Raw genomic sequence first — 25026 nt, forward strand, 5'->3', positions numbered from 1 at the left:
CTAAAGCACTTCACAAACCTTAAAAGAGTTATATATGTGCCAGTTATTGTTATGTCTCTGTTCCCTGGGCCTTCTTTTTTTGTTTTGTTTTGTTTTGTTTTTGGTGAGGCAATTGGGGTTAAGTGACTTGCCCAGGGTCACACAGCTAGTAAGTGTTAAGTGTCTGGGCCGACTTTGAACTCAGGTACTCCTGACTCTAGGGCTGGTGCTCTATCCACTGCGCCACCTAGCTGCCCCTTCCCTGGGCCTTCTACTAGACTCCTGCTGAGCTCAAACAGTGTTTATAGAGCAATACAGAGATGTGATATGATGGAAACTGGGCTATTAGGGGTGAGGGAATTGGAAAATGTGTGTATATACACTTTTAAGTTTAATCTGCATTATTAACACTTAAGTCCTAGACAATCAACAAAACAAATCAAGCCCATATATGTTGTTAAGTTGTTTTTTTCAGTCATGTCTGATTCTTCTTGACCCAATCCAGGGTTTTCTTTGCAAAGTACTGGAGTGCTTTGTTATTTCCTTTTCCAGCTCATTTTACAGATGAGGAAACTAAAGGGTTAAGTGACTTGCCCAGGGTCACACAGCTAGTTAAGTGTCTGAGGCTGGATTTGAACTCAGATCTTCTTGACTCCAGGTCTGGCACTGTTTCCACTGTACCACCTAGCTGCCCTAGATTTGTAGTTATTGCCAATTTCTTTTTTTTCAAATAGTATTTTATTTTTTCCAATTACATGTAAGAGAATTTTCAGTATTCATTTTTTGAAAGATTTTGAGTTCCAAATTTTTCTCCCCCCTCCCCAAGACAGAAAGCAATCTGATATAGGCTATACATGTTCATGATTGCCAATTTCTGAGGTGTAAATACTCCACACTGAAATTTTAACAATCCAACAGGTTAGATCTGGTTCCAGCACACCCCTGTAAGTCACCATATTTAAACCTGGATCAGTGACCCTAAAAGTAGGAAACAACAAGATTCTGCTCCCTGGATAAGGTTCTGTGAGTCCAGGAGTGAGGAATAAATGAAGTTGTCTCAGGGAAGGGAAGTCTCTAGTCTGGTATTACATCATTTGAACTTTGATTCTAGGAAAACTCTTTTCATTTTGTCAGATAAAGAGAGCTTTGGAAGCCATTCCTATTGTCATGGCAACAAGCACACAACAACATAGACCTGTGTAGAATTCTGCCATTATCTAAAAGCAATAACTGGTATTGTTCTATAGAAATCATACAAAATTGTAGAGGGAAGCTAGTGAAGAGAAACAAGAGAAAGGAGGGCCCAGTGGACTATTTCCCTATTATGGAATGTGGATTTATACAGATTTTTAGAAGAGATTGTTTATTGGCTGGAATCCATAGTCTTAGGGGGTCTGATTTTAATTTTTTTAATCTTCCAATTTCATGAAATGTGTTAGTAAAGGAGGTTGGTATCCATTAACTAACAAGCATTTATTAAGTAAGCACTAAGAGAAATTATTCTTTTTTGTTTGTTTGTTTGTTTTAGTGAGGCAATTGGGGTTAAGTGACTTGCCCAGGGTCACACAGCTAGTGTTAAGTGTCTGAGGCCGGATTTAAACTCAGGTACTCCTGACTCCAGGGCCGGTGCTCTATCCACTGCGCCACCTAGCTGCCCCGAGAAATTATTCTTAATAACCAATAATTTGGAGAGATCCAGAGTTCCCACTTTTTCTAAAGTCTTCACTTCAAAAAGTTCGGTCTCTGGAGGACATTGCTGATAATGAGATTGAATTAAGTTTCTTAACAATCTTGTTCAGACCCCACCTGAGTGGGGAAGCCCATTGTGCTCTACTCAGGTTTGGGTGGGAATACATTATTTGAATAGATTCTCCAAGGCAGGGGGTAACTTAGAAGCAAACGTGGGGCATCGAGGTGCAGTGGATAAAGCACCGGCCCTGGATTCAGGAGGACCTGAGTTCAGATACTTGATACTTACTGTGTAATCCTGAGCAAGTCACTTAACCCTCATTGTCCCCCCTCCCCCCAAAAAAGTAAATGACATAATCAAAGTTCATTAGAATAGGTTCAGCCCCTCGTTGTAATATTCATTCTCTCATTGTTAACCAATCAGAGTTGATTGCCACCATAGGGGAACACCCCTTTTCCAAGGACCTATGAGCCATGATGAGCCCTCTGCCATGACGGTCTTTGGCATTTGAGAGTGCCCCTGACCTTTTATTAAAATGTTAGCATTATTAATAAAATGGTTAATTACCCAGAAATTATGTCTCTTGAACACAGCACTGCCTGGTGAGGGAATTTGCAGGGGGGGGGGGGGCGAAATTAGGATAGCAAGGAGTTGTGGGAATTGACTGAACCACACTGACTCTTATCTTGTGACTCAATTCTGGAGCTAGCTCAGTTCCCTTTCTCTTCAGTTATGGGTTTAGTCCTACTTCTGTCTTGTGAAAATTTTATTCAATTATGGAAATTGGGAAGAAACCTTATTGTATTGTTTGATCGGGAACCTGGACCACCTCTCCTTACTGCTTAGATACCCTTAACCAAGGATTTTGATTATACTGACCAGAAACCTAGTCAGATCCAAAGATCAATGCAAGGAGTTTGCTCACAATTTCATATCTCAAGCAACCGCCCTTTATCAATCACTTAATATTTTTATGTTTCTTTGATTGTTCACAGATACTTGGGGAGAGTGGGAAACCATGTTTTCTGAATCCAGGGAATTGTACGTACCTACTCATTCACCCCCTCCCAAAATGGAAAATCCCATATCTTTCCTACAATTAGAAATCAGATGACCTAATATTATATTGTTTCCTTCCAATGAATTGGCTTTATGTGATTGTTTAATCTATGAGTCTATCTCCTCTTATATTTAGAGTCTAGTGCCAAAGCTGAGGAAGGTGACTGGACCCTATTTGTTGGGCAATTGCCATGCATTGCTTAATAAATTCATCTGCTTGGAAGATCAAACCTTTATTTCTTCAGTCATTTCATCTTTCACCTGCCACACTATATTAAGCCCTGGGGATACAAAGACAAAAGTGAAACAGTTGCCTGTCCTCCAGGAGCTTATATTCTTTTTTTTTTAATTAATAAAGTATTTTATTTTTTTTCCCATTACATGTAAAGATAGTTCTCAACTTTTGTTTATACAAGCTTTACAATTTCAGATTTTTCTCCCTCCCTCCCTTCCCTCCCGTAGACAGCAGGTAATCTGATATAGGTTTTATATATATACACATAATAACATTAATCCTATTTCTGCATTAGTCATGTTATAAGAGAAAAAATCAGAGCAATGATGAAAAACCTCAAAATAGAAAAAAACAACAGCACCAAAAACAAAAGAAATAGTATGGTTCATTCAGCATCTATACTCCACAGTTCTTTTTTTTTTTTTCCTTGAATTTGGAGATCCTCTTCTATCATGAGTTCCCTGGAACTCTTCTGTACCATTGCATTGGTGAGAAGAATATAGTCCATCACAGTAGATCAATACTCAATGTTGATGATACTGTGTACAATGTTCTTCTGGTTCTGCTCATCTCACTCATCATCAGCCCATGCAAGACCCTCCAGGTTTCTCTGAACTCCTCCTGCTCATCATTTCTTACAGCACAATAGTATTCCATTGTATTCATATACCACAACTTGTCCAGCCATTCCCCAGTTGATGGGCACCCCCTCAACTTCCAATTCCTTGCCACCACATAAAGAGCAGCTATAAATATTTTTGTACATGTGGGTCCCTTTTCCCTTTCCATGATCTCTTTGGGAAAAAGACCCAAAAGTGGTATTGCTGGGTCAAAGGGTATGCACAGCTTTATCACCCTTTGGGCATAATTCCAAATTGCTCTCCAGAATGGTTGGATCAGTTCACCAGGAGCTTATATTCTAATGGGAGAAACAATATATACACCTATGAGAATATAAAGAATATGTACAAAACAAATGCAAGGTATTTTAGAGAGGGGGTTTGGGAAAGAAGGGATCAGGTGAGGGTTCCTATCCAAGGTGGTGCTTGAACTGAGTCCTGAAGATTGAAATCTAGGACTCCAAGAAGAGCAAGTGAGGAGGGAGAGAATTCTAGGCAAGAAGGTTGTTCTTTGTCCTTCATTCCCAAAGGTGACCATTGCATTGGGGAGGTTATGTCATGACTTGCAGTGAGTTGGATTTAAGTGAGGCAGGGTTGTGCAAAGTCACCAACTTCATTCTCTACTCCAGAGTCATCTTAGTCCAGTGGCAAGATATAGATGAGGACAACTGGAGATGGCCCACGATGTAGGCATGGGGAACAATGCAAAGGCAGAGAGACTGGGAGATATGGAGTATTGTGTGTAAGAAGCAGCAAGTAGGCCTTTGTAGTGAGATGACCCAGTGGAAGGAAAAGTAAAGTATAAGAAAACTGGAGAGGTAGGATGTTTGTAGTTTATCTTGAAGGCAATAGGGAATCGCTGGAGTTTATTAAGCAAGGGAATGACAGTTTGGAAAAGTCAACTTAGTGACTGTGTGGAGGGGCTTTAGGGAAATCAGTAAGGAAGTTTTTGCAGTAGCCCAGGTGAGAAATGTTGAGGGCCTAGAATAGAGGAGGAGACATCCATGAGAGATGTTATAAAAATAGAAAATGGGATCATCAACTTGGAAGGAACTCTAGAGGCCTCTTATTTTATAGATGAGAGAACTGAGGCCCATGGAGGTTAGGTGTATTTGCCCAAGTCCACACAGATACTGTCAGAAGTGGGATTTCAAACCAGGGCTTTTGACTGTAGAGCCCCTGCATTTTTTTTTTTTAGTGAGGCAATTGGGGTTAAGTGACTTGCCCAGGGTCACACAGCTAGTAAGGGTTAAGTGTCTGAGACCAGATTTGAACTCAGGTACTCCTGACTCCAGGGCCGGTGCTCTATCCACTGTGCCAACTAGCTGCCCCTGAGCCCCTGCATTTTTTGCTGTACTTATAAACTGGTAGTGATTTTTCCAGAAGTTTTAAGTGGGGCTATAAGCAAGCATAGGGAGAAATATCCCAAAGTGAACCCAGGTCCACTTCTTTTTGTGAGTACCTCTGACACAGGGGTAACATTTGAAAAATTGTGGCAGGGAAGGAGTCAATTTTTATGACAACTTAGGGTTCTAGGGAAATTGTAGCCAACTTAGTCCTGTAGCCTTTGCTGTCCTAGGACAAAGGTTTCAAGGCAACCTGAGGCTGTAACCAAATTAAAATGGAATTGAAAAATACTTAACAAAATAAATAAAACACAATAAAACATAGATAATATTACATTTTAAAACTTAAGTCAATATGCAGTGAGCAAAGACACTGCCCTAGTGGACCCCTCTGGGTACCAGTCAGTTAACAAGTCATCTGTGGCCTTGGAGGCTACTGCCACTAACTCTGCCAATTTCCATCCTGGCAATGGGATGGCAGGGAGAGCTTGCCACCTCTATGATGTACCTGCATATAACTGGCTTTGTGATTATATTCTGTTTTGAAGTTTCTGTACCACTAGTCTCTATTATTAGCAAAAATGATTAACAATTCCCTATAAATACATCAGCAGCTTAAGCACTTTTAATAGGCTTCTATTACCAAATTTTAAAAATCTTTGGTTTCCCACCTATCCAAAGTATAATAGGTGTCATAGACAAAAAAAGCAAATGTGATTGATAGATTCTCCAATATATAATTATTGTCCAAATTGTAAATTAAGTGCTTTAGTGAGTGTACTATTTCTTTTTTCTTTCTTTTTTTTTTTTGGTGAGGCAATTGGGGTTAAGTGACTTGCCCAGGGTCACACAACTAGTAAGTGTTAAGTGTCTGAGGCCAAATTTGAACTCAGGTCCTCCTGAATCCAGGGCCAGAGCTCTATCCACTGTGCCACCTAGCTGCTCCGGGTATATTATTTCTTTCAGGTCACTTGGGGATTATGTGATGCCCCTGAAAATTTGTTTTCATGCCCTGGGCATCTAAAAAAATGTGTCTGATTCTAACTAGTTATCTATTATACTGTCATTCTTTTTTTTTTTTAAGTGAGGCAATTGGGGTTAAGTGACTTGCCCAGGGTCACACAGCTAGTAAGTGTTAAGTGTCTGAGGCCGGATTTGAACTCAGGTACTCCTGACTCCAGGGCCGGTGCTCTATCCACTGCACCACCTAGCCGCCCCTATACTGTCGTTCTTAATGGTAGTTGAACATGACAAAGGAACTCCAAAAACAGTTTTTTGCAGGGATCAATAAACATAGTTCAGGAATAGAAAACTGTAACCCAGCAAGAAAAAGATTACTCTCAGTTACAAAGGTACCATTTATTAAATTTACATAGGAAAGCCATAAACTACATTTAAATGAAAATAATTTTATATTAAAATATCAGAGCGTACATGTATTTAGACATCTGCACTAGTTCTAGAGTCCAAAGGCACTATGTAAAAGAGAATTATTATAGATCATTAAAAGGGAGAATAAGGCAGCTCATTGTCAAGAGAAGTTAGCTCATTGGTCAGGTATAGGACTGTCTCTGCACATCTTGTTAAATCAAAGCTGTGTGAGAAAATAGGGTTTGGCCCCAGGGCTAATATCTAGGAGAGCATGCCTCTTTCCCAATAGACTGTGGTCCCTTTGTTGCACTTTGTGGTCTGCTATGGTACTACCATCCCATGGTTCCATTAGTGTGGTGGCAGTCTCCCTGGCTCACTTTCCTCCCCAACCCTCACGGGGAAAAGTGGTAGTCTGTACCTGTTGTTAGTCCCCTGTGTCACCACTGCCCCCAAGTCTCTATGTCTCAGAAAAAAGAAATCACGAGTTATGCTGAGGTTGACATTTGCAAAACATCTTCATTTCTTGTTGAATCAGGCAAGGTATCAAGCAATAACCATCATCCTTCAGAACATTAGTCATTTGTTTCTAATTCCAGAATGAAGTGATAGACAGAAGCACACTCAGAATTTGGGTTATTTAGAGTATCCTCAGAAACAATCAGCTTTTTTTTTTTTTAATCTAGAGGCAAATGATTTTTATTTGTGATGCTGTCATTGCTGGATTGAAAGTTTTCCATACTAAATACATTTGAAACTGAGCTTCTGAAACCAAACACAATAGCTTGGATCTTGTTTTTGTTTTAATTTATCCTTTCCTATCTCACCCAGGTTGGAAGTGCAAAGGCCATTCATGGGCTCAGCCCCACTGCTAATTGGCAGGAAAGCTTTGACTTGGTGTTTCTGACCTGGGCTGGTCAGAAGGACCTCTTCCTACCTTCCATATTGGTGCCAGACTTAGTGGAGATACCTAATCAGCTTAAGCTCTACCACAGCTCAGAACTTCCCAGCTCAGCCTCAGCCTACCTTAGTATCAGGGATTATAGATAGGTAGATGCCACCATGCCTGGCCGTCAGATCTGTTATCGCTAGATCCAACTCTACCATAAAAACAGGAGCTGAAGTGTGGACATTTAATGTCTTGCTCTAGTTATGTGATAGCTTTAACCCTCAGGCAAAGCAATAGGGTTTAGGGATAGGACTGAGGGGTAGTGAGTGGGAGCTGATATGAAGTTGCAGGTGTCAAGCCCCCACTCTTCTTCTACATGGACCACCACCACCCGCAGAATGATTTCAAACAATATTGAATGGTGATGTAAAAAACAAAAAAGTCATCAATAAAACATTTTAAAATAAAATATTAAATTCTCATTTCTCTAGAAAAAGCATTGAGAAAAAATCTTTTGAAAATTTTCTTCTGAGTTAATAAACTTCAAAATAAGATCTAGCTCTAAATGCATCAAAAACACTGAGCAATAGCCGATAATTCATATTAAAAGGTAACTACAATGTTTTTAATTGACAATAAGCATTTTAAGCGAATTCTAAACAGCCTTATAGAAAAATGAAGCCAAATAATTATAAAACCAGCTCAAATCTTGGATTCTTGATTCATTTCAATCTGGTGTAGACCGATTATTAGTCATCTCCTCCACAAAGTATGAGCAGAACTTTCCTGTAGTCTCCTGATGTGTCATCCTGGAAGAAATAATAGCATAGTCAGAAAAATGTATCTCCTAGAAGTATTTAGACTGTTCCTGACTTAAATATGAGGCTTACATATAGCAGCTACCAGAAACTCCTCTTCCCTCTTCACTACCTTCTGATTGGGATTTTCTTATTATTATTCCTCTTGGACCATTGTTCCCCATAAATTCTCCCCACTGCTTCTCCATCCCAGAGTAAGTGGTGGTTTTAAGGGAGAAGGTAATGAATATGGAGACATAAAGACCAATTTGAGGCTTTTAGAATAGTCCATGGAGAGAGGGGTGGTAGTTGAAAGAGTGGAGAATGAAAGAAATGCAAGAGATACAAAGATAGAATTAAGACTTGGCAAATACTTGGAAATGGATGTTCCTGTTGACATGGGAAGGGGAACAGAGAGTCAAGGAATGTAAGAACAAAAGATGATCATCTATTTAGAACTGAAAGGAACCTCAGAGCTTTTTAAGCCAATCTAATTTTGTAGATGAGAAAACAGCTCTTAGGAAGGCTATGTGACTGGCCCAGGATCTCACAGACAGTGACAGACTTGAAATTTATCCCAAGTATTTCTGACACAAAAACCATTCATCTTTCCAATATAATAATACTAACAATAAAAGGAATTAGAATAGGCAATGAGGAAACCAAACTATCACTCTTTGCAGATGATATGACATTAAACTTAGAAAATCTTAGAGAATCAACTCAAAAGATACTTTAAATTACTAACAACTTTAGCAAAGTTGCAAGATACAAAATACACCCACTAGCATTTCTATATATTACCAACAAAGTTCAGGAACAACAGATAAAAAGAAATTCTATTTAAAGTAACTGTGGACAATATGAAATACTTGGGAATCTACCTGCCAACTATATGAACAGAACTATAAAACACTTTTCATACAAAGTTAGATCTAAACAGTTGGAAAAATATGAATTGATCATGGGAAGGCTGAGTCAATATAATAAAAATGACAATCTTGCCTAAATTCATCTATTTATTTAGTGCCATACCAATAAAATTATCAAAAAATATTTTATAGAGCTAGAAAAAATAATAACAAAATTCATCTAGAAGAACAAAAACCTCAAGGATATCAAGGGAATCAATGAAAAAATGCAAAAGAAGGTAGTCTAACAGTGCCAGATCTCAAACTGTACTACAAAGTGGTAATTATCAAAACAATTTGGTACTAGCTAAGAAACAGAGTGGTGGACCAGTGGAATAGAATAGCTATGAATTACACTATAGTAAATGAATATAGTAATCTAGTATATGATAAACCCAAACATCTAAACTTTTGGAACAAAAACTCATTTGACAAAAACTGCTGGGAAAACTGGAAAACAATATGGCAGAAACTAGGTATAGACCAACATCTCACTGTATATGACAATAAGGTCAAAATGTGTACATGATTTACACATAAAGGGTGATACCATAAGCAAATGAATAGTTTATGGAATAGTTTATCTGTCAGATTTATGGAGAAGGGAAGAATTTAGAACCAAAGAAGATATAGAAAACATTACAAAATGTGAACTAGATAATTATGATCATATAAAATTAAAAACCTTTTGCAAAAACAAGACCAATGCAACCAAAATTGTAAGGAAAGCATTAAACTGGGAAAGATTTTTTGCAACAAGTATATAGAGAACTGAGTTAGATTTATAAAAATATAAATGAGTCCCCAATTGATAAATGGTCAAAAGACATGAACAGGCAGTTTTCAGACAAATAGTCATATGAAAAAGTACTCTAAATCACTATTAATCAGAGAAATGCAAATTAAAACAACTCTGAGCTACCATCTCACACATATCAGAGTGGCAAATATAACAAAAAAGGAAACTGTTGGATGTTGGAGGGCATGTGGGAAAATTGGGACACTAATCCACTGTTGGTGGAGTTGTGAACTGATCCAACCATTCTGGAGAGCAATTTGGAACTCTGCCCAAAGGGCTATAAAACTGTGCATATACCCTTTGATCTAGCAATACCACTGTTAGTTTTAAATCCCAAAGACATCCCCCAAAATAGAAAAAGACCTATTTGTACAAAAATATTTTTAGTAACTCTTTTTGTGGTGGCTAAGGATTGGAAATCAAAGGAATGCCCATCAATTGGGAATGATTAAACAAACTGTGGCATATGATTGTGATGGATTATTGTTGCGTTATAAGAAATGACAAGTAGGATGATTTCAGAAAGGCCTGGAAAGACTTATATGAACTGATATATAGTGAAGTGAACAGAACCAGGAGAATGTTGTGCACAGTGACAGCAATATTGTTTGATGAAGAACTGTGAATGACAGCTGTTCTCAGCAAAATAATGATCCAAGACAATCTCAAAGGACTAATGATGAAGCATACTGTCCACCTCCAAAGAAAGAACTGATATTGGTTGAACACAGACTGAGGCCTGCTATTTTTCACTTTCTTTCCTTATTTCTTTCATTTTTTACTTTTATTTGAGTTTTCTTATACAAAATGACTAATATGTCATTATGTTTTACATAATTGCACGCGTATAATCTATATCTGATTGCTTACCACAGGGAAGGGGGAGAAGGAGGCAGAAAGGAGGGATAGAATTTGGAACATAAAACTATAATAATAATAGCTAACATAAAAAATATATATATAATGTTTTCTATGTGTCAGATGCTATGCTAAGTGTTTTACAATTATTTTCTCATTTGATCCTCATAACAACTCTGGAAAGTAGGTGCTATTTTATAGATGAGGAAACTGTGAGGCACATAGGTTAAGTGACTTTTCCAGGCTCACACAGCTAGAAGTATCTGAGGCTACATTTAAACTCACTTCCAGTGCTGTGCCACCTACCTGCCTAAACTGAGGGACTTCTGAGGCTGCAAATCTGGGTGACTAGAAGGATAGTAGTTATTTTACAAGAAATAGGGAAGTTTAGAGGAAGTCTGAATTTAGGAAGAAACAAAATGAATTCTCTTTTGGACATCCAGGAGATATCCAGCATGCAACTGGAAATTGAATCATATCTCCCCAAACAAATATTGTATGATGTTGTTTCTATGGGAAGATGTATTCCAGGTGGCAAATGGACAATTTCTATATCAGCCTTTGGAACACACCCTGTTTATGAGTTTGGAGATTGTCTGTACAAGGAGGATTGTTATAGGTACGGACCAAGAAAAGTATTCATTCTAACTTGTTCTAGTCTCTTTGAATGTGTCTTTAAGAAAATATCTTTCTTTTGAGAGAAATGATTATTAATAACCAATAATTTGGGGAGATCCAGAGTTTTCCCCCTTTTTCTAAAGTTTTCATTTCAAGACTCAGCCTCTAAAGGACAGGACTAATGACAGATAGGATTAACAATCTCCACAATGTAGGTATTGCTACCCCATCTGCCCTTACAAGAAATTTAACCTAAATTGAAACTCTGGTCCATTGTGTTTTACTCAGTCCTGTGGAGGGATATAAGAGCCTTTGTCTAAATTCCCCAAGGGAATAGAAGGATAGGTCTAGGAGTAAGAGTGACATAATCAAAGGTCCCCATCCCTTCATTAGAATAAGTCCTCCTCTCATTAATTGTTTTTTTGTTTGTTTTTTGCGGGGCAATGGGGGTTAAATGACTTGCCCAGAGTCACATAGCTAGTATGTGTCAAGTGTCTGAGGCCGAATTTGAACTCAAGGCCTCCTGAATCCAGGGCCAATCCTTTATCCACTGTGCCACCTAGCTGCCCCCTTATTAATTGTTAAACAATAAGAGTTGATTGCCACCCTCAGGAACACCTACTCTTCCAAGGGTATATAAACTGTGAGCCCAATGCTCAAGAATCTCCTTTGGTAGGGGTGGCTAGGTGGCGCAGTAGATAAAGCACTGGTCCTGGATTCAGGAGGACCTGAGTTCAAATCCGGCCTCAGACACTTGACACTTACTAGCTGTGTAACCCTGGGCAAGTCACTTAACCCCCATTGCCCACCCCCCCCCAAAAAAAGAATCCCCTTTTGTCCAAAAAGACCAAGTGATCATCCCTTTTATTAATAATAAGCTAGCATTATTAATAAAATTATTACTCAGAAAACTATTATCTCAATTAAAATGTCACATTGTCCTCATACTGTGATGGAAAGAGCCTGGGATTTAAGAGTCAGTAGGCCCTGACTATGTTCAAATCCTAGACCTACTACTTGAAATGACCTTGGGTTTGTTACTTTCCTTCTCTGGGCAAAGTGAGATGACCAGGAAGTAAGCTATCTCTAGGCCTCAGCTGTGTTTCTAAATGAAAGATGGGATACTGTATAAAATTTCAATTTCCTACTCTATAAAGGAAGAGGTTGAATTTGATGATCTCTTAAGATGCAATTCTATATCTTGATATGGATCACCATTTCTCAATATATCCTTCTTCCGTTCCTTCCCCAGTGTGCCATCCCCTTATCATAAAGAATTTTTTAAAAGGCAATTCAGCAAAACTAACCAATACAATCAACCAAATCTTTCAGTACATTCAGGATTCTACATCTACCATAGGACCTCATGTGTACAAAGAGTAGAGGGAGGTGCCTTTTCTTATTTCTTCTTCAGGACCTATTTTGGTCATTATAATTATACAGACCTAAGTTGTGGAGTTTTTGTCCTTTCCAATAACACTGTTATAAGTTGGAGATATGCTGGTAAATGTTTAACAGCTGGCCCTCTGCAGCTTAACCTGCATTATTAACATTTTCTTCAACATTTTCTGAAGGTTGGGCAATCAACAAAACAACAAATAAAGCCCTAGTTTGAAGTTTGTTGTAAAGGCTCACAATGAGAATTTAACACTTGTCTCTAGAGAGCCAGTAAGAGCTGGCTCCAGCACACCCCTAGTGGTAGTCACTGTGCTCTCTCTATTGCCATTTCTATCTACATTACAAGATTATACAGTTTCACAAACTTGGTGTCACTTTTGGTTACTACCTCTCTCCATTTGTCAAGGAAGTCAGATGTTTGTTGACCAAGGTATTTTCTGAATTCTCTTTGTCTCCTCTGTTGGGATAATTAATTTACATTGCTAATACTTCTCATTAAAGGATTTTATGGTGGGCAGAGAAGATGAGCTGACCACATGGTAAGGAAGAAGGATGACAGCTAGATAACCAGAACACTCCACAAGTCCCTTTGAGATGTCTGGATAAAGGAGGGAAGGACTCTATCCCATTGGATGGATCCTCTGTGGTGAACTTATGTGAGGACATAGGCAAGAGTCACACAGGATGGACAGGATGGCTTGAGATCTACACTGTTGGAAGGAGCTTCCAAATCAAAGAGATCACAGATCTGGCTGTTTGAGTATTTGAGTGAGTCACTGTGTGTGTTGTTTTGCTTGGTTTTACTTACTGCCTTAGTTTGTTTACATATTCCCAGGCTTCTCTGAATTCTTCATACTCACTGTTTCTTATGGCACAATAATATTCCATTACATTCATGTACCACAATTTGTTTAAACATTCTCCAATTGATGAGCATCTACTTTGTTTCTCTTTTGCATCTACTTTGGTTTTTTTGCTACCAAAAAAAAAAGCACTGCAATGAATATTTTACTGTAGATAGAACCTTTCTTTCTCTGACTTCCTTAGAGTCTATCTCTTGCAGTGGGTTCTCTGTGTTAACAAAGTATGGGTATTTGATAGCTTTTTTTTTTTTTAAGTGAGGCATTTGGGGTTAAATGACTTGCCCAGGGTCACACAGCTAGTACATGTTAAGTGTCTGAGGTCGGATTTGAACTCGGGTCCTCCTGAATCCAGGGCCAGTGCTCTATCCACTACGCCACCTAGCTGCCCTGATAACTTTTTAATAAATCATAAATCCAAATTATTTTCCAGAATAGTTTGAGCAATTCACAACTATATACATTATATTACTGTTTCTCTAACTCTACAGCTCCCTAACACTATTTCCATCTTTTGTCATCTCTGCCAACTTGATGGATATAAGATTTAACCTCAGAATTGAAACTTTTCATTCTTTTTTTTTTTTTTGGTGAGGCAATTGAGGTTAAATGACTTGCCCAGGGTCACACAGCTAGTAAGTATCTGAGGCCGGATTTGAACTCAGGTACTCGTGATTCCAGGGCTGGTGCTTTATCCACTGCGCCACCTAGCTGCCCCTAGTAAGATGCTTTTAAGAATGAAAGGTTTGGGGCAGCTAGGTGGCACAGTGCATAGAGCACGGGCCCTGGAGTCAGGAGGACCTGAGTTCGATTCCGGCCTCCAACACTTGACACTAGCTGTGTGACCCTGGGCAAGTCACTTAACCCTCATTGCCCCATACAAAAAACAAAAACAAAAACAAAAAAAATCTTACTAAAAGAGATTTTCTACCTGAATAAATAAGTCAAGAAATCTACTTCACTGGTTGCACAGAAAGAGCTGTAAGAATGACATGCAAGTTTACTGTCTCCACAAAGAGCTAGGCTTAACCCCTCCCTCCCCCATCCTGCTGCTTCTCCAAATTGCCAATTGTACCCTGAAGGCCTAGTGAAATCACCTGAGTCATCAGCCTTAACCTGAATCTAAGGCCCCAGCAATATGTGGCATTGAAGGGCTCATCTTTAGACACTTTGGCTTCTCAGATCCTCAGGATAAAAGGATTTAGAGCTGCAAGGGACTTTAGAGACCACCTAGTTCAGTATCCTCAATTTTTCAGATGAGGGAACTGAAACGCAGTGAAGTTAAATTATTTTCCCAAGGCTACAGAGGTAGCAGAACCAAGATTTCAATCTAGGTCCTCTGACGCCAACACTGCTTTTCAGGTAGGTGACCAGGTGGACGATAAGGATCCAATATGACTAAAAAGCTATTCCATATCCTTTGCTACCTTTTAGCTCCCCCTCCTCCTTCCCTCTTTCCCATAAGGTTATAGCTAGAAAAGACTAATTATGTAAGGCGTCAGTATTATATCTTCCAATGTTCTTTGCCTAATTCACTTTGCTATTTATTCTAATGCCTTTATCTTCAAAGAAGAAATAACCAATCAGATTTTCAGTCTTCAAAAATTGACAGTATTTATTATGGGCCATAATTTATGCCATCCCACTTTCCCCTCCTCCAAAGACACTAAAGTATAAATTTTACTCCACCTTCGTACACACAACAATCATTATGCACAAGCCAAACATCCTGTGAACTCCTCCACCTTCAGCTTCTAACCTTGCCAAGTCTTAAGAATCAGGGGGAAAGGAAAGGAATGAGAAATTCCTGATAATTCCTCTTTGCAGATAGAAGTGATAATCCTGCTGTACCCTGCCAGTCCTAGTCAGACCACATCTGAAATTTCTAGGCACCACAATTTATGAGTCAGTCAATAAGCATTTATTAACCACCTACTATATTCCAGGCACAAAGCTAAGGGACACCAAGAATGGCAAAAGGCAGTCCCTGTTCTTAAGGAGCTCACAGTCTGATGGGGGAGACAAAAAGCAAATAACTATGGACAGACAAGATATCAATATCTACTCTGATAAATTGGAGATAATAAGAAGCACTGACAAGTTGAAATATGTCCAAAGAAGGGATACAAAATGATGGATTGGAGACCATGCAAAATGAGGATCAGTTGAAAGAACTTTGGCTAATTATTCTGAAGAGAAAATTTGGTGGGGAACATGAAATACTTTTTTTTTGGGGGGGGGGCAGGGCAATGAGGGTTAAGTGACTTGACCAGGGTCACACAGCTAGTAAGTGTCAAGTGTCTGAGGTCACATTTGAACTCAGGTCCTCCTGAATCCAGGGCCAGTGCTTTATCCACTGTGCCACCTAGCTGCCCCTATGAAATACTTTCAAAAACCTGAAAGGCTACCATGGCTAAGAGGAATTACACTTGTTCTGCTTGGCCCCAGAGGGAAGACCTAGGATCAATGAATGTAAACTGCAAGAGATGTGATGAACAGTTTCCTAACAATGAACTGCCTTCCTAGCAGGTCTTCAAACAGAAATGTTTTCTTTTTTTGTTGTTGTTTTTTGTTTGTTTTTAGTGAGGCAATTGGGGTTAAGTGACTTGCCCAGGGTCACACAATTAGTAAGTGTTAAGTGTCTGAGGCCGGATTTGAACTCAGGTACTCCTGACTCCAGGGCCGGTGCTCTATCCACTGCGCCATCTAGCTGCCCCCAGAAATGTTTTCAAAGAGATACCTGTGCAGGTATGAGTTTGAACTAGATGACCTCTGAGGTTCCTTCCGTTTCAAGTTTCTGAATTTATGATTCAAAAACATGGGAATAAGATGTTGGTTTGGGTTAGAAACTTATCTTCTATCAGTCTTTACTCTTACTGACTTACCTTGATGAAAGAATATAGAGACTTCCCATAGAGCCTCTTGAATTGCTCCCTTATGTCCAACATGTCAATCTCTGAACGGGAAACCATGACTCTGATGAGGGTGTCGTCATCAGTACCTAAACCCTAAGAAAGACAAAGGCAGCAAAATTCAAAATCATAGCCAAACTAGGAATGATGGTTACTGATGCATACTGGAGTAATGAGAACACCAAACTTCCTCTTTAATTCATTAACCAGGGACTGTATTTTATATGAAAACATGCCCCCAAACGGTGATTTTAACAAACTATATATTCTGCATTTGTATGTAAAATGAAACCTCTTTCAGGGCAGCATCTATTTCATTCTTGTCTTTGTATCTTCCAGTGGCTAGCATAGTACCTGACACATGTTTATATGTTCAGTGGTGTCCTACTCTTGGTAGACACACTGGAGTGGTTTGCCATTTCCTTCTTTAGCTCATTTTTCAGATGAGGAAATTGAGGCAAACAGGGTTAAGGGACTTGCCCAGGGTCATACAGGGCTCAGGAAAGGCTACCTATGTAAAGGCAGGATATGAATACTGGACTGAGGCTGGATTTAAATTCATGAAGCTGAATCTTCCTGATTCCACTGCACTACCTGGATGCCTACCTGACACATAGTAGGTTCTTAAAAACCATTTGTTGACTGATTCATTACCTTCATTGATTTGTAGAGCCTTTCAGCAAAATATGCAGATTTATTCCTCATGCATTTTACTGTGGAGAAAAAAAAAGGCAATAGGAAGAGATTGTGGATAAAACAGTTAAAATAACACTAATGATAATAATAACTGACATTTATATAGCACTTTAAGGTTTGTGAAGATAAAAAAATGTTCCCTAGGACAAAATGTTGCTATAAAGCAGCATCCTTTGATCTCCTTAAAAGAGAAACTTTAACCATACAATCTTCTTTAGGGATGAATAGGTCAATGGGACAGGTTAGTTAATGTACTTCTCAGGGAGAGGCCTTCTTCTTGGTAAATAAGTTGGGGAATACAGGTGTGGAATGAGGAATCTGTTATTAGATACAGTCAATGCATTAGTTTGTCTTGTGTAATTATACTTCATTGTTAGAAAGGATGGGTCTTTTTTGGGGGGGAAATTAGGAAATAGAGGAATGTTTTTCTTTAAAAGCAACAATAACATATTTAATATAAAAATGTCCAGGGGGAAAAATTGCCCTCAGTGAATCTTATTAGTGGCACAGTGGAAAGAATAGTGGCTCCGGAGTCAGAAGAACTAAGTTCAGTCCTGCCTCTCACTGCTACTACCCTATATGGCCTAAAGCAAATCACTTAGCCTTCCTAGGCCCCAGTTTGCTCATCTGTAAGATGATAAAGTTAAGTTAGATGGCCTCTGAGGTCCCTTTCATTTCTAGTTCTAGGATCTTATGATTCTTGACATAATAAAAAGGTGCAGACAGAAACCAAGTCAACAGATGATTATTATAAGCTAGGTAATACTTAGAAAAATAATCAGAGGCTAAAAAGAAAAAAAAAATCTCCTTGTTTAAAATCTGGATGGGAACTAGTGGTGGTTTAAACGACCTCTAAAGAAGAAAGAAACATATATTTCCACACCACAAAAACCACCAATAATATGGAAAAGGACAGGAAAAGATCAGTCATTATTTTTTCTCCTTTAGTGGTGTCTTAAGAAGTCAATTCTCACCTATTGCCAGTAAAGCATCTTCAAAGCTACCCGATGTCTCAGATTTAATGCTTTGCTCAATATCCTTTTTTGAAATCTTCTTGTATTCATCAAACACTATATTAGGGAACAAACAACATTAACAATGAGACACATTTTTGTACATGGCTGATGTGGGGATTTATTTTGTTTAACTGTTTGTTAAAAAAAAAAGGTTTATTTTGTTTCAGGAAGTGGGAATCTAGGAGGGAGAAAAATAATTGCTCGATAATAAGGGGGGGAATGAGTTTACATTTAAAAAATAGTAATGAAAAACATGAGAATGAGTACTTTTTTTTTAAAAGACAGGAAGCTATACTAATGAATCTCAAGTCCTTTAGAAGAAGGAAACATTTTGCCACTGAGTAGGTGTTTGGTTTGCTGGCTCACTGCTTCCTTGGTCAGCTAAATCTGTATGTGCTTGAATTCCTGGCTTGGGCATTAACTTCTGGCTTCATTTTTTCTCTAAGCAAGTCAGAACTGAAGCCATTCAGTCCCTTCGCTAATTAGTCTTTCAATAAGAACTGGCTGTTTCTTTCAACTCTTTTTAATAGACCAAGACATAATTAGATTTTTCCCAATTATTTTCCAAGTGTATCCAGCTGTCACTAGTGTGTTCCTACTGGTGCCTCTCTCCTCCCTCTGGATCCAGCCACATCAAGAACTTGGAAACAAATGGTTATGTTCGACTTTCCAAATGCTTCTCCCAGCATCTGCTTCCTAGCCCTCAAGCTCAGCAAGTTCCCTGACTCCCCATTCGCCAGGCTTATGGAGCCTGCCACAGTTGCTTCCAAAAGACACTCCTTTTAAAGGCATTCCTGGGACATCACCACCAGGGGGAGATTTATGGTTTTGAGAAAACGCACTAGGGAACAAACGAGAACTCACAACCTCAAAGTTGATAGGCCCATACATATTTTTTTGCAGCAGTAATTATCTGTTGATAGGATTCAAGTGTGTGGGATAATGTGACACTTCAAAATGGATTGCTCCTATTCGATTTTTTTAGTTTGTGTGTGTGTGGTTTACCAAACTTATTACACGTAATGTTTAATGTTTCCCATGAGCATAATTGGAAGGCCATGGAGTTATGTTTCTAAAGTTTGCCACAGGCTAATGTCTGAAATGACATAAGTGAAAGATAAAATATCTCATTACATTTCTTTTGCCTCTCAGAATAGGAAAACAATGATTACAGTCATTCTTTTGTGATAACATAGCACATTTCCTACCAAGAACTCAAAGGCAGACTGCAAAAATCAGACAGGAATCTGCACAAGTCAGTTGAATGAGAGACTGAAAAATACACATTTACAATTATCAACCTGTTCATCTCATCAGTAGACTCCCTAAAGAAGCTACCTCAATTACTTTCAATGCTTTAAGTACTATTCAAGAAGAACCACTAACATTTATAGTTTCCTTCCTGTATATTAAAGAATATTTTTAAAATAACTGAATTAGAATACTAACCCTTGAGATTATTGATATTAAGTTAGAGATTTGACTATAAAGATTGTTACCTAGAAACACACACACCGAAGAGGCTCTGAATACATTATTCATGCTGCTAATGATTAATAATAAATAGGTCATTCTTCTGATTGATTCTTGCTACATACAATACAAGGTAGATAGTGCTGTGCAGTTTTAAGGAGTGAGGTGTTTCCCCTGTGATCTCCTAACTAGTCAGTGGTAGACACCGGTTTCCATGTTGCCATGCTGCCTTCTGTAATATTCCTGCTTCATAACTTCATTGGTGTGGCTCTTGCCTCTAATGCAGATGGCAACCTCCCTATAACTTGATGGACCATCTTTGAGAGTTACTGTGGCCAGCATCCAGAACTGCTGAATTCAGCCAGCCTGGTGATGAGCCTCCCCATAATAGCAAGGCTGATGCCCATATAACATACATTCAGTCCATCACCAAGGCCCCAGGATGAAAGCATTGGCAGGGTCTGCTAGAGTTTGTACTCTAGTGATATAGTTTGAGAGCCTAGAGTCACTTCTGCATATAGATCTCCATGTCCATGGGGGTGCATAGTCTAACCCCCTTATAATATAGATGAGGAAACTGAGGCCTGGGGATATTAAATGAATTGTCTAAGGTCATATAGGTAGTAAAGTAAGCAGAACTAACATTAGAATCCAGTTTGTCTGACTCTAAATGTGATGTTCTTTCTTCTGTACCATGTGTGTATAGTATAGACATAGTAATAGTCATTCCAAAGTTTCCATGTCAAGACATGTCCTTGACATGAAACTATTCAGTATAGTACTGTTATCTCTACTGAATAAAGTAGGAAAAATTCATAAATAATACATATAAAGCAGAATTCATCTTTCAGGACAGTCATATGGAAAATATAGCCAAAAACTCTTGAAAAATGCCAATCCTTATTAGTAACCAAAGAGATAAATTAAAATAACTTTGACATGTCACCTCACACCCATCTGACTGATAAAACAGTGCTGTCAGAGTTGTGAAGGAACAAGTATACTCATTCACTGGTGGTAGAGTTCAAAATTTATGGAATCACTTTGGAAAACAATCTGGAATATACAGTAAATGTTACCCAAAGAAGTATATACCCTTTGACCCAATAATTCCATCATTAGGAACATAGCCTAAAATATTTTATCTAAAACAACCTTTTAAGAGTTTTCCGATTGAAGATTTTCATAGCATCCTTATTTGTAGCTGCAAAAAAGAAACAAACAAAACCCCAGAATGTTCAACCACAAAGGAGTGGTTAAATGAATTATGCTACATTAATGCAATGGAATATACTATCATGGTATTAAGACCAACAAGTGTCAGGAGTATAGAGAAACCTAGAAGAGACTTTATGAAATAATCTAAAGTAAAAAACCACCACAGTAAGAAGCACAAAGTATATACTAACTATAATCATGTAAGTAGAGAATGAGAATGAACAAAGAATCCTCATGGAGTGGGAGTAACTGAAGATCACTGTACACTGTAGGTGTTGAAATAAATATAAATGTAAATAGTCACAAAGCAATTTTAATAATTTGTTGATGCACAGGATTAAATTTTTAATAAATCATTTGATTTTTAAAAAATGTAACCAAGAGCTTTACCATGAAGTAGGTGATTTCGGTTTCGAGAACAGAGAATGGCCAGGAATTTCACCTCATCGGTCCCCCATCTCTTCTCACCGGCCTCATACAGGTCCTAATGTGAGTTAAAACACATGAAAGGGTAAGATTCTTTTAGTTCTAAGATCCTGGGGCTACTTGACCTATTTTCAAAAATCCAAATAGGGATGAAACCCTGCACTTGGAAAATGGGAACTGTTTATTGCCTGTAAGATAAAATATAAGCTCTACTATTTAAAGCCTTTCACATACTGGCCTCAACTTCACCTTCCAGCCTCATATAACTCTCCCTCAGCCTTCTCTCTGTTCCTCACACATTGGCACTTCAACTCCCACCTACCTTTGCACTGGTTATTCCATATACCTGGAATGTACTTCCTCCTCACTTCTGCCTCAAAGAATCCATCTCTTCCTTCAAGACTCAACTCAAGCATCCCCTTCTACATGAAGCTTTTCCTGATCTCCCAGTTGCTAGTGACCTCCCCACCTTATATTAATTTGTATTTATTATCTATTTATGCTCTATAGACATATATATATATATCCTTGAGATTGTTTCATTTTTTGCTTTTGGATCCTGAGCCTCCAGCACCGGGCACATGATAGGCAATCGGTATTCATGGATTGAGTCATTAATTGCCTCCATGACCCAGGATACATTTGATGAAAAGGGGCAATTGGTAATGACAAAGATAGTGTCTAATGAACTCTTTAGTTATGTGTGATTCTCCAGCCATTTGTTATCCTCATTAAAATGCCATCATGGGGAAGCTAGGTGGTTCAGTGGATAGAGCACTGACCCTGGAGTCAGGAGGACCTGAGTTCAAATCCGACCTCAGACACTTGACACTTACTAGCTGTGTGACCCTGGGCAAGTCACTTAACCCCAACTGCCTCACCAAAAAAATGCCATCACAATTTTCATTCTATAAAATAACACCCTCCTTCCATTGAGGGCTGCTTAGATGATTCTTTGGGGGCAGGGGAGGGAGGTGTCCTGAACTGTAATTTCAACCACGTTGAATCTTTTGGGAGCAGAAATGACCTCCATTCACATAGGGCAGTAGTTCCTCTGTCTTAGAACATTGCCTGGGGGCACTGAGAGGTTAAGTCACTTAGTACTGTCACACATTTGTTAATGTCTCAAAGGTAGGATTTGAACCCAGTTCTTTCCAACATCAAGGCTTGTTCTCTAACCATCACATCACACTCCTTTCAAATGATGCAGTCAAAGAATAATGTCAAATATTTATTATATGTTTACATTCCTTTTTTTTTTTTCGGTGGGGCAATGGGAGTTAAGTGACTTGCCCAGGGTCACGCAGCTAGTAAGTGTCAAGTGTCTGAGGCCAGATTTGAACTCAGGTCCTCCTGAATCCAGGGCCAGTACTTTATCTACTGTGCCACCTAGCTGCCCCATATATGCTTACATTCTTTTTTTTAATTAATAAAGTATTTTATTTTTTTCCCATTACATGTAAAGATAGTTCTCAACTTTTGTTTATACAAGCTTTCCAATTTCAGATTTTTCTCCCTCCCTCTCCTCCCTCCCCCCTTCCCTAGACAGCAGGTAATCTGATACAGGTTTTATATATATATATACATATATATATATATATATATATACACACACACACACATAATAACATTAAACATATTTCTGCATTAGTCATGTTATAAGAGAAAAATCAGAGCAATGATGAAAAACTTCAAAATAGAAAAACATCAGCACCAAAAACAAAAGAAATAGTATGGTTCAATCAGCATCTATACTCCACAGTTCTTTTTTTTTTTCCCCCCTGGATTTGGAGATCCTCTTCTATCATGAGTTCCCTGGAACTCTTCTGTACCATTGCATTGGTGAGAAGAATATAGTCCATCACAGTAGATCAACACTCAATGTTGATGATACTGTGTACAATGTTCTTCTGGTTCTGCTCATCTCACTCATCATCAGCCCACGCAAGACCCTCCAGTTTTCTCTGAACTCCTCCTGCTCATTGTTTCTTACAGCACAATAGTATTCCATTGTATTCATATACCACAACTTGTCCAGCCATTCCCCAATTGATGGGCATCCCCTCAACTTCCAATTCCTTGCCACCACATAAAGAGCAGCTATAAATATTTTTGTACATGTGGGCCCCTTTCCCCTTTCCATGATTTCTTTGGGAAAAAGACCCAAAAGTGGTATTGCTGGGTCAAAGGGTATGCACATATGCTTACATTCTTAAAAGTATTTTAAATCTTTGAACTCACTGATCTAAAAAAAAAAAAAAGCAAACAAAAACTAACTAAAACTCTGAAAGATTAGATTTGCCAGAGATTGCAATGAAGTACAGCTTCAATATTTATGCCCACACTTGGAATTTACTATCTTTTAATCCAATGGAAATACCAATCACTGATTTTAGGAGGCTTTACTATACTCTTCATCAACTCGTATCATTATTGGGAATAGGGGTGGTTGCTCTATTCTCTCTCTCTCTTCTCTTTTCTGTATATTCAGCTATCTAGCTTCTTCTTTGATCAGTAAAAGTCACATTTTAGAACTCCAAAGGATTCTTAGAGTTTGACAGTGGCACTCTTTCCAAGGGGCAAAGAAGGGTTTGACCCCTCTCTTACACTGGCACAGATCAAATCTGATCAATTTATGCTTTCATGCTGGTGAGACTTAGAAGAACCAGAGAGGCATTCTTCTCACTCCCTTTGAAACACAGGCTCATAAACATAGTCATATTCTAGAGTAATACAATTTTAAAAATTAAGAGACTTTAGAAGTCTTCTACTCCTGGGCAGCTAGGTGGCACAGTGGATGAAGCACCAGCCCTAGATTCAGGAAAACCTGAGTTCAAATCTGGCCTCAGATACTTGACACTTACTAGCTGTGTGACCCTGGGCAAGTCACTTAACCCTCACTGCCCCCCCCCCAAAAAAAAACCAAAATGCCATCTACTCCAACTCATGGCCTGATGCAAGAATCCCCTTTACACAGTTTCTATTAAGTTGGCAGTCCCCTAGCTTCCATCTGAACACTTCCAATGAGACGTTCAATGCCTTATAAAGCATCACAAGTCTATTTTGGAGCAGCTTTGGAGGTAGTGTAGTATAGAGCCTAGCTTCTTAAACTGTGGGTTGAAACCCCACATGGGATCACATAACTGAATGTGGGAGCCATGAAAAATTTGGCAACAGTAAAAGGTTACGTATATCTATTTTATATACCTGTATACCTGGGGTCACATAAAAATTTCTTGGACAAAAAGGGGCAGCAAGTGGAAAAAGTTTAAGAAGATGGTGAACTGGGATTTAGAGGAAGGAAGACCTGGGTTCTAGTCCTACATTTGACACATAATACTAGGCAAGACAGTTTACTTAGTGCCTTAGGCAACTGTCTTAAGACCAAAAGTCAGTAGAGAAGGTACAAACCTGCCTTGGGAGAAGGAATTTCCTTATCTAGACATTCTCTATACCAATGACATCGCAGTTCCAGTCCTTATTCCCTATCAAATGCTTTAACAAGTTCTTCCTTATAATAAGCCAAAATTTGTCTCCCTTTAACTTCTACATAGTAGTTCTAATTCTGTCCTCTGATGCTGAGGGAAATCACTCAAACTCTTTGAACCACCACTGTACATTGCATTTAAAACCTCCAGATTCTTTTCTAGCTTGAAAATATAGCAATTAAAAGTAATTTGTTCACTGCCTTTCATAAATATTTAACTAAATGCTAGAGGTCAGTGCCAATAGGCACAAATATTAGCTGCTTTGAAGCAGCAAAAATTTACATTTAAATTTGAGAAATTTGTTTAATCAGGGGGAAGGCAAAGGGAATAGGCATTAGTACCTACTTAGTGCCAAACATTATACTAAGCA

The 25026-nt window shown here is 38.6% G+C and overlaps 1 protein-coding gene across 6 annotated transcripts in view; it reads right to left on the reverse strand.

The window, feature by feature from the left end:
* Positions 1–6796: 6796 nt before the first annotated feature.
* ANXA4 (annexin A4) overlaps positions 6797–25026 on the reverse strand; it is a 76750-nt gene continuing 58520 nt past the window's right edge. For all 6 annotated transcript variants that reach the window (XM_043987700.1, XM_043987698.1, XM_043987702.1 and 3 more), the window contains 5 exons: positions 21133–21226; positions 18010–18105; positions 16994–17052; positions 16313–16435; positions 6797–7995 (listed from right to left, as the gene is read on the reverse strand). In XM_043987700.1, coding sequence (XP_043843635.1) covers positions 7936–7995; positions 16313–16435; positions 16994–17052; positions 18010–18105; positions 21133–21226 — 432 coding nt within the window. In that variant the 3' untranslated portion in view covers positions 6797–7935. The remainder of the gene's footprint in view (positions 7996–16312; positions 16436–16993; positions 17053–18009; positions 18106–21132; positions 21227–25026) is intronic.

This window comes from Dromiciops gliroides, chromosome 2, assembly GCF_019393635.1.
Source record: "Dromiciops gliroides isolate mDroGli1 chromosome 2, mDroGli1.pri, whole genome shotgun sequence".
Taxonomy (NCBI): Eukaryota; Metazoa; Chordata; class Mammalia; order Microbiotheria; family Microbiotheriidae; genus Dromiciops; species Dromiciops gliroides.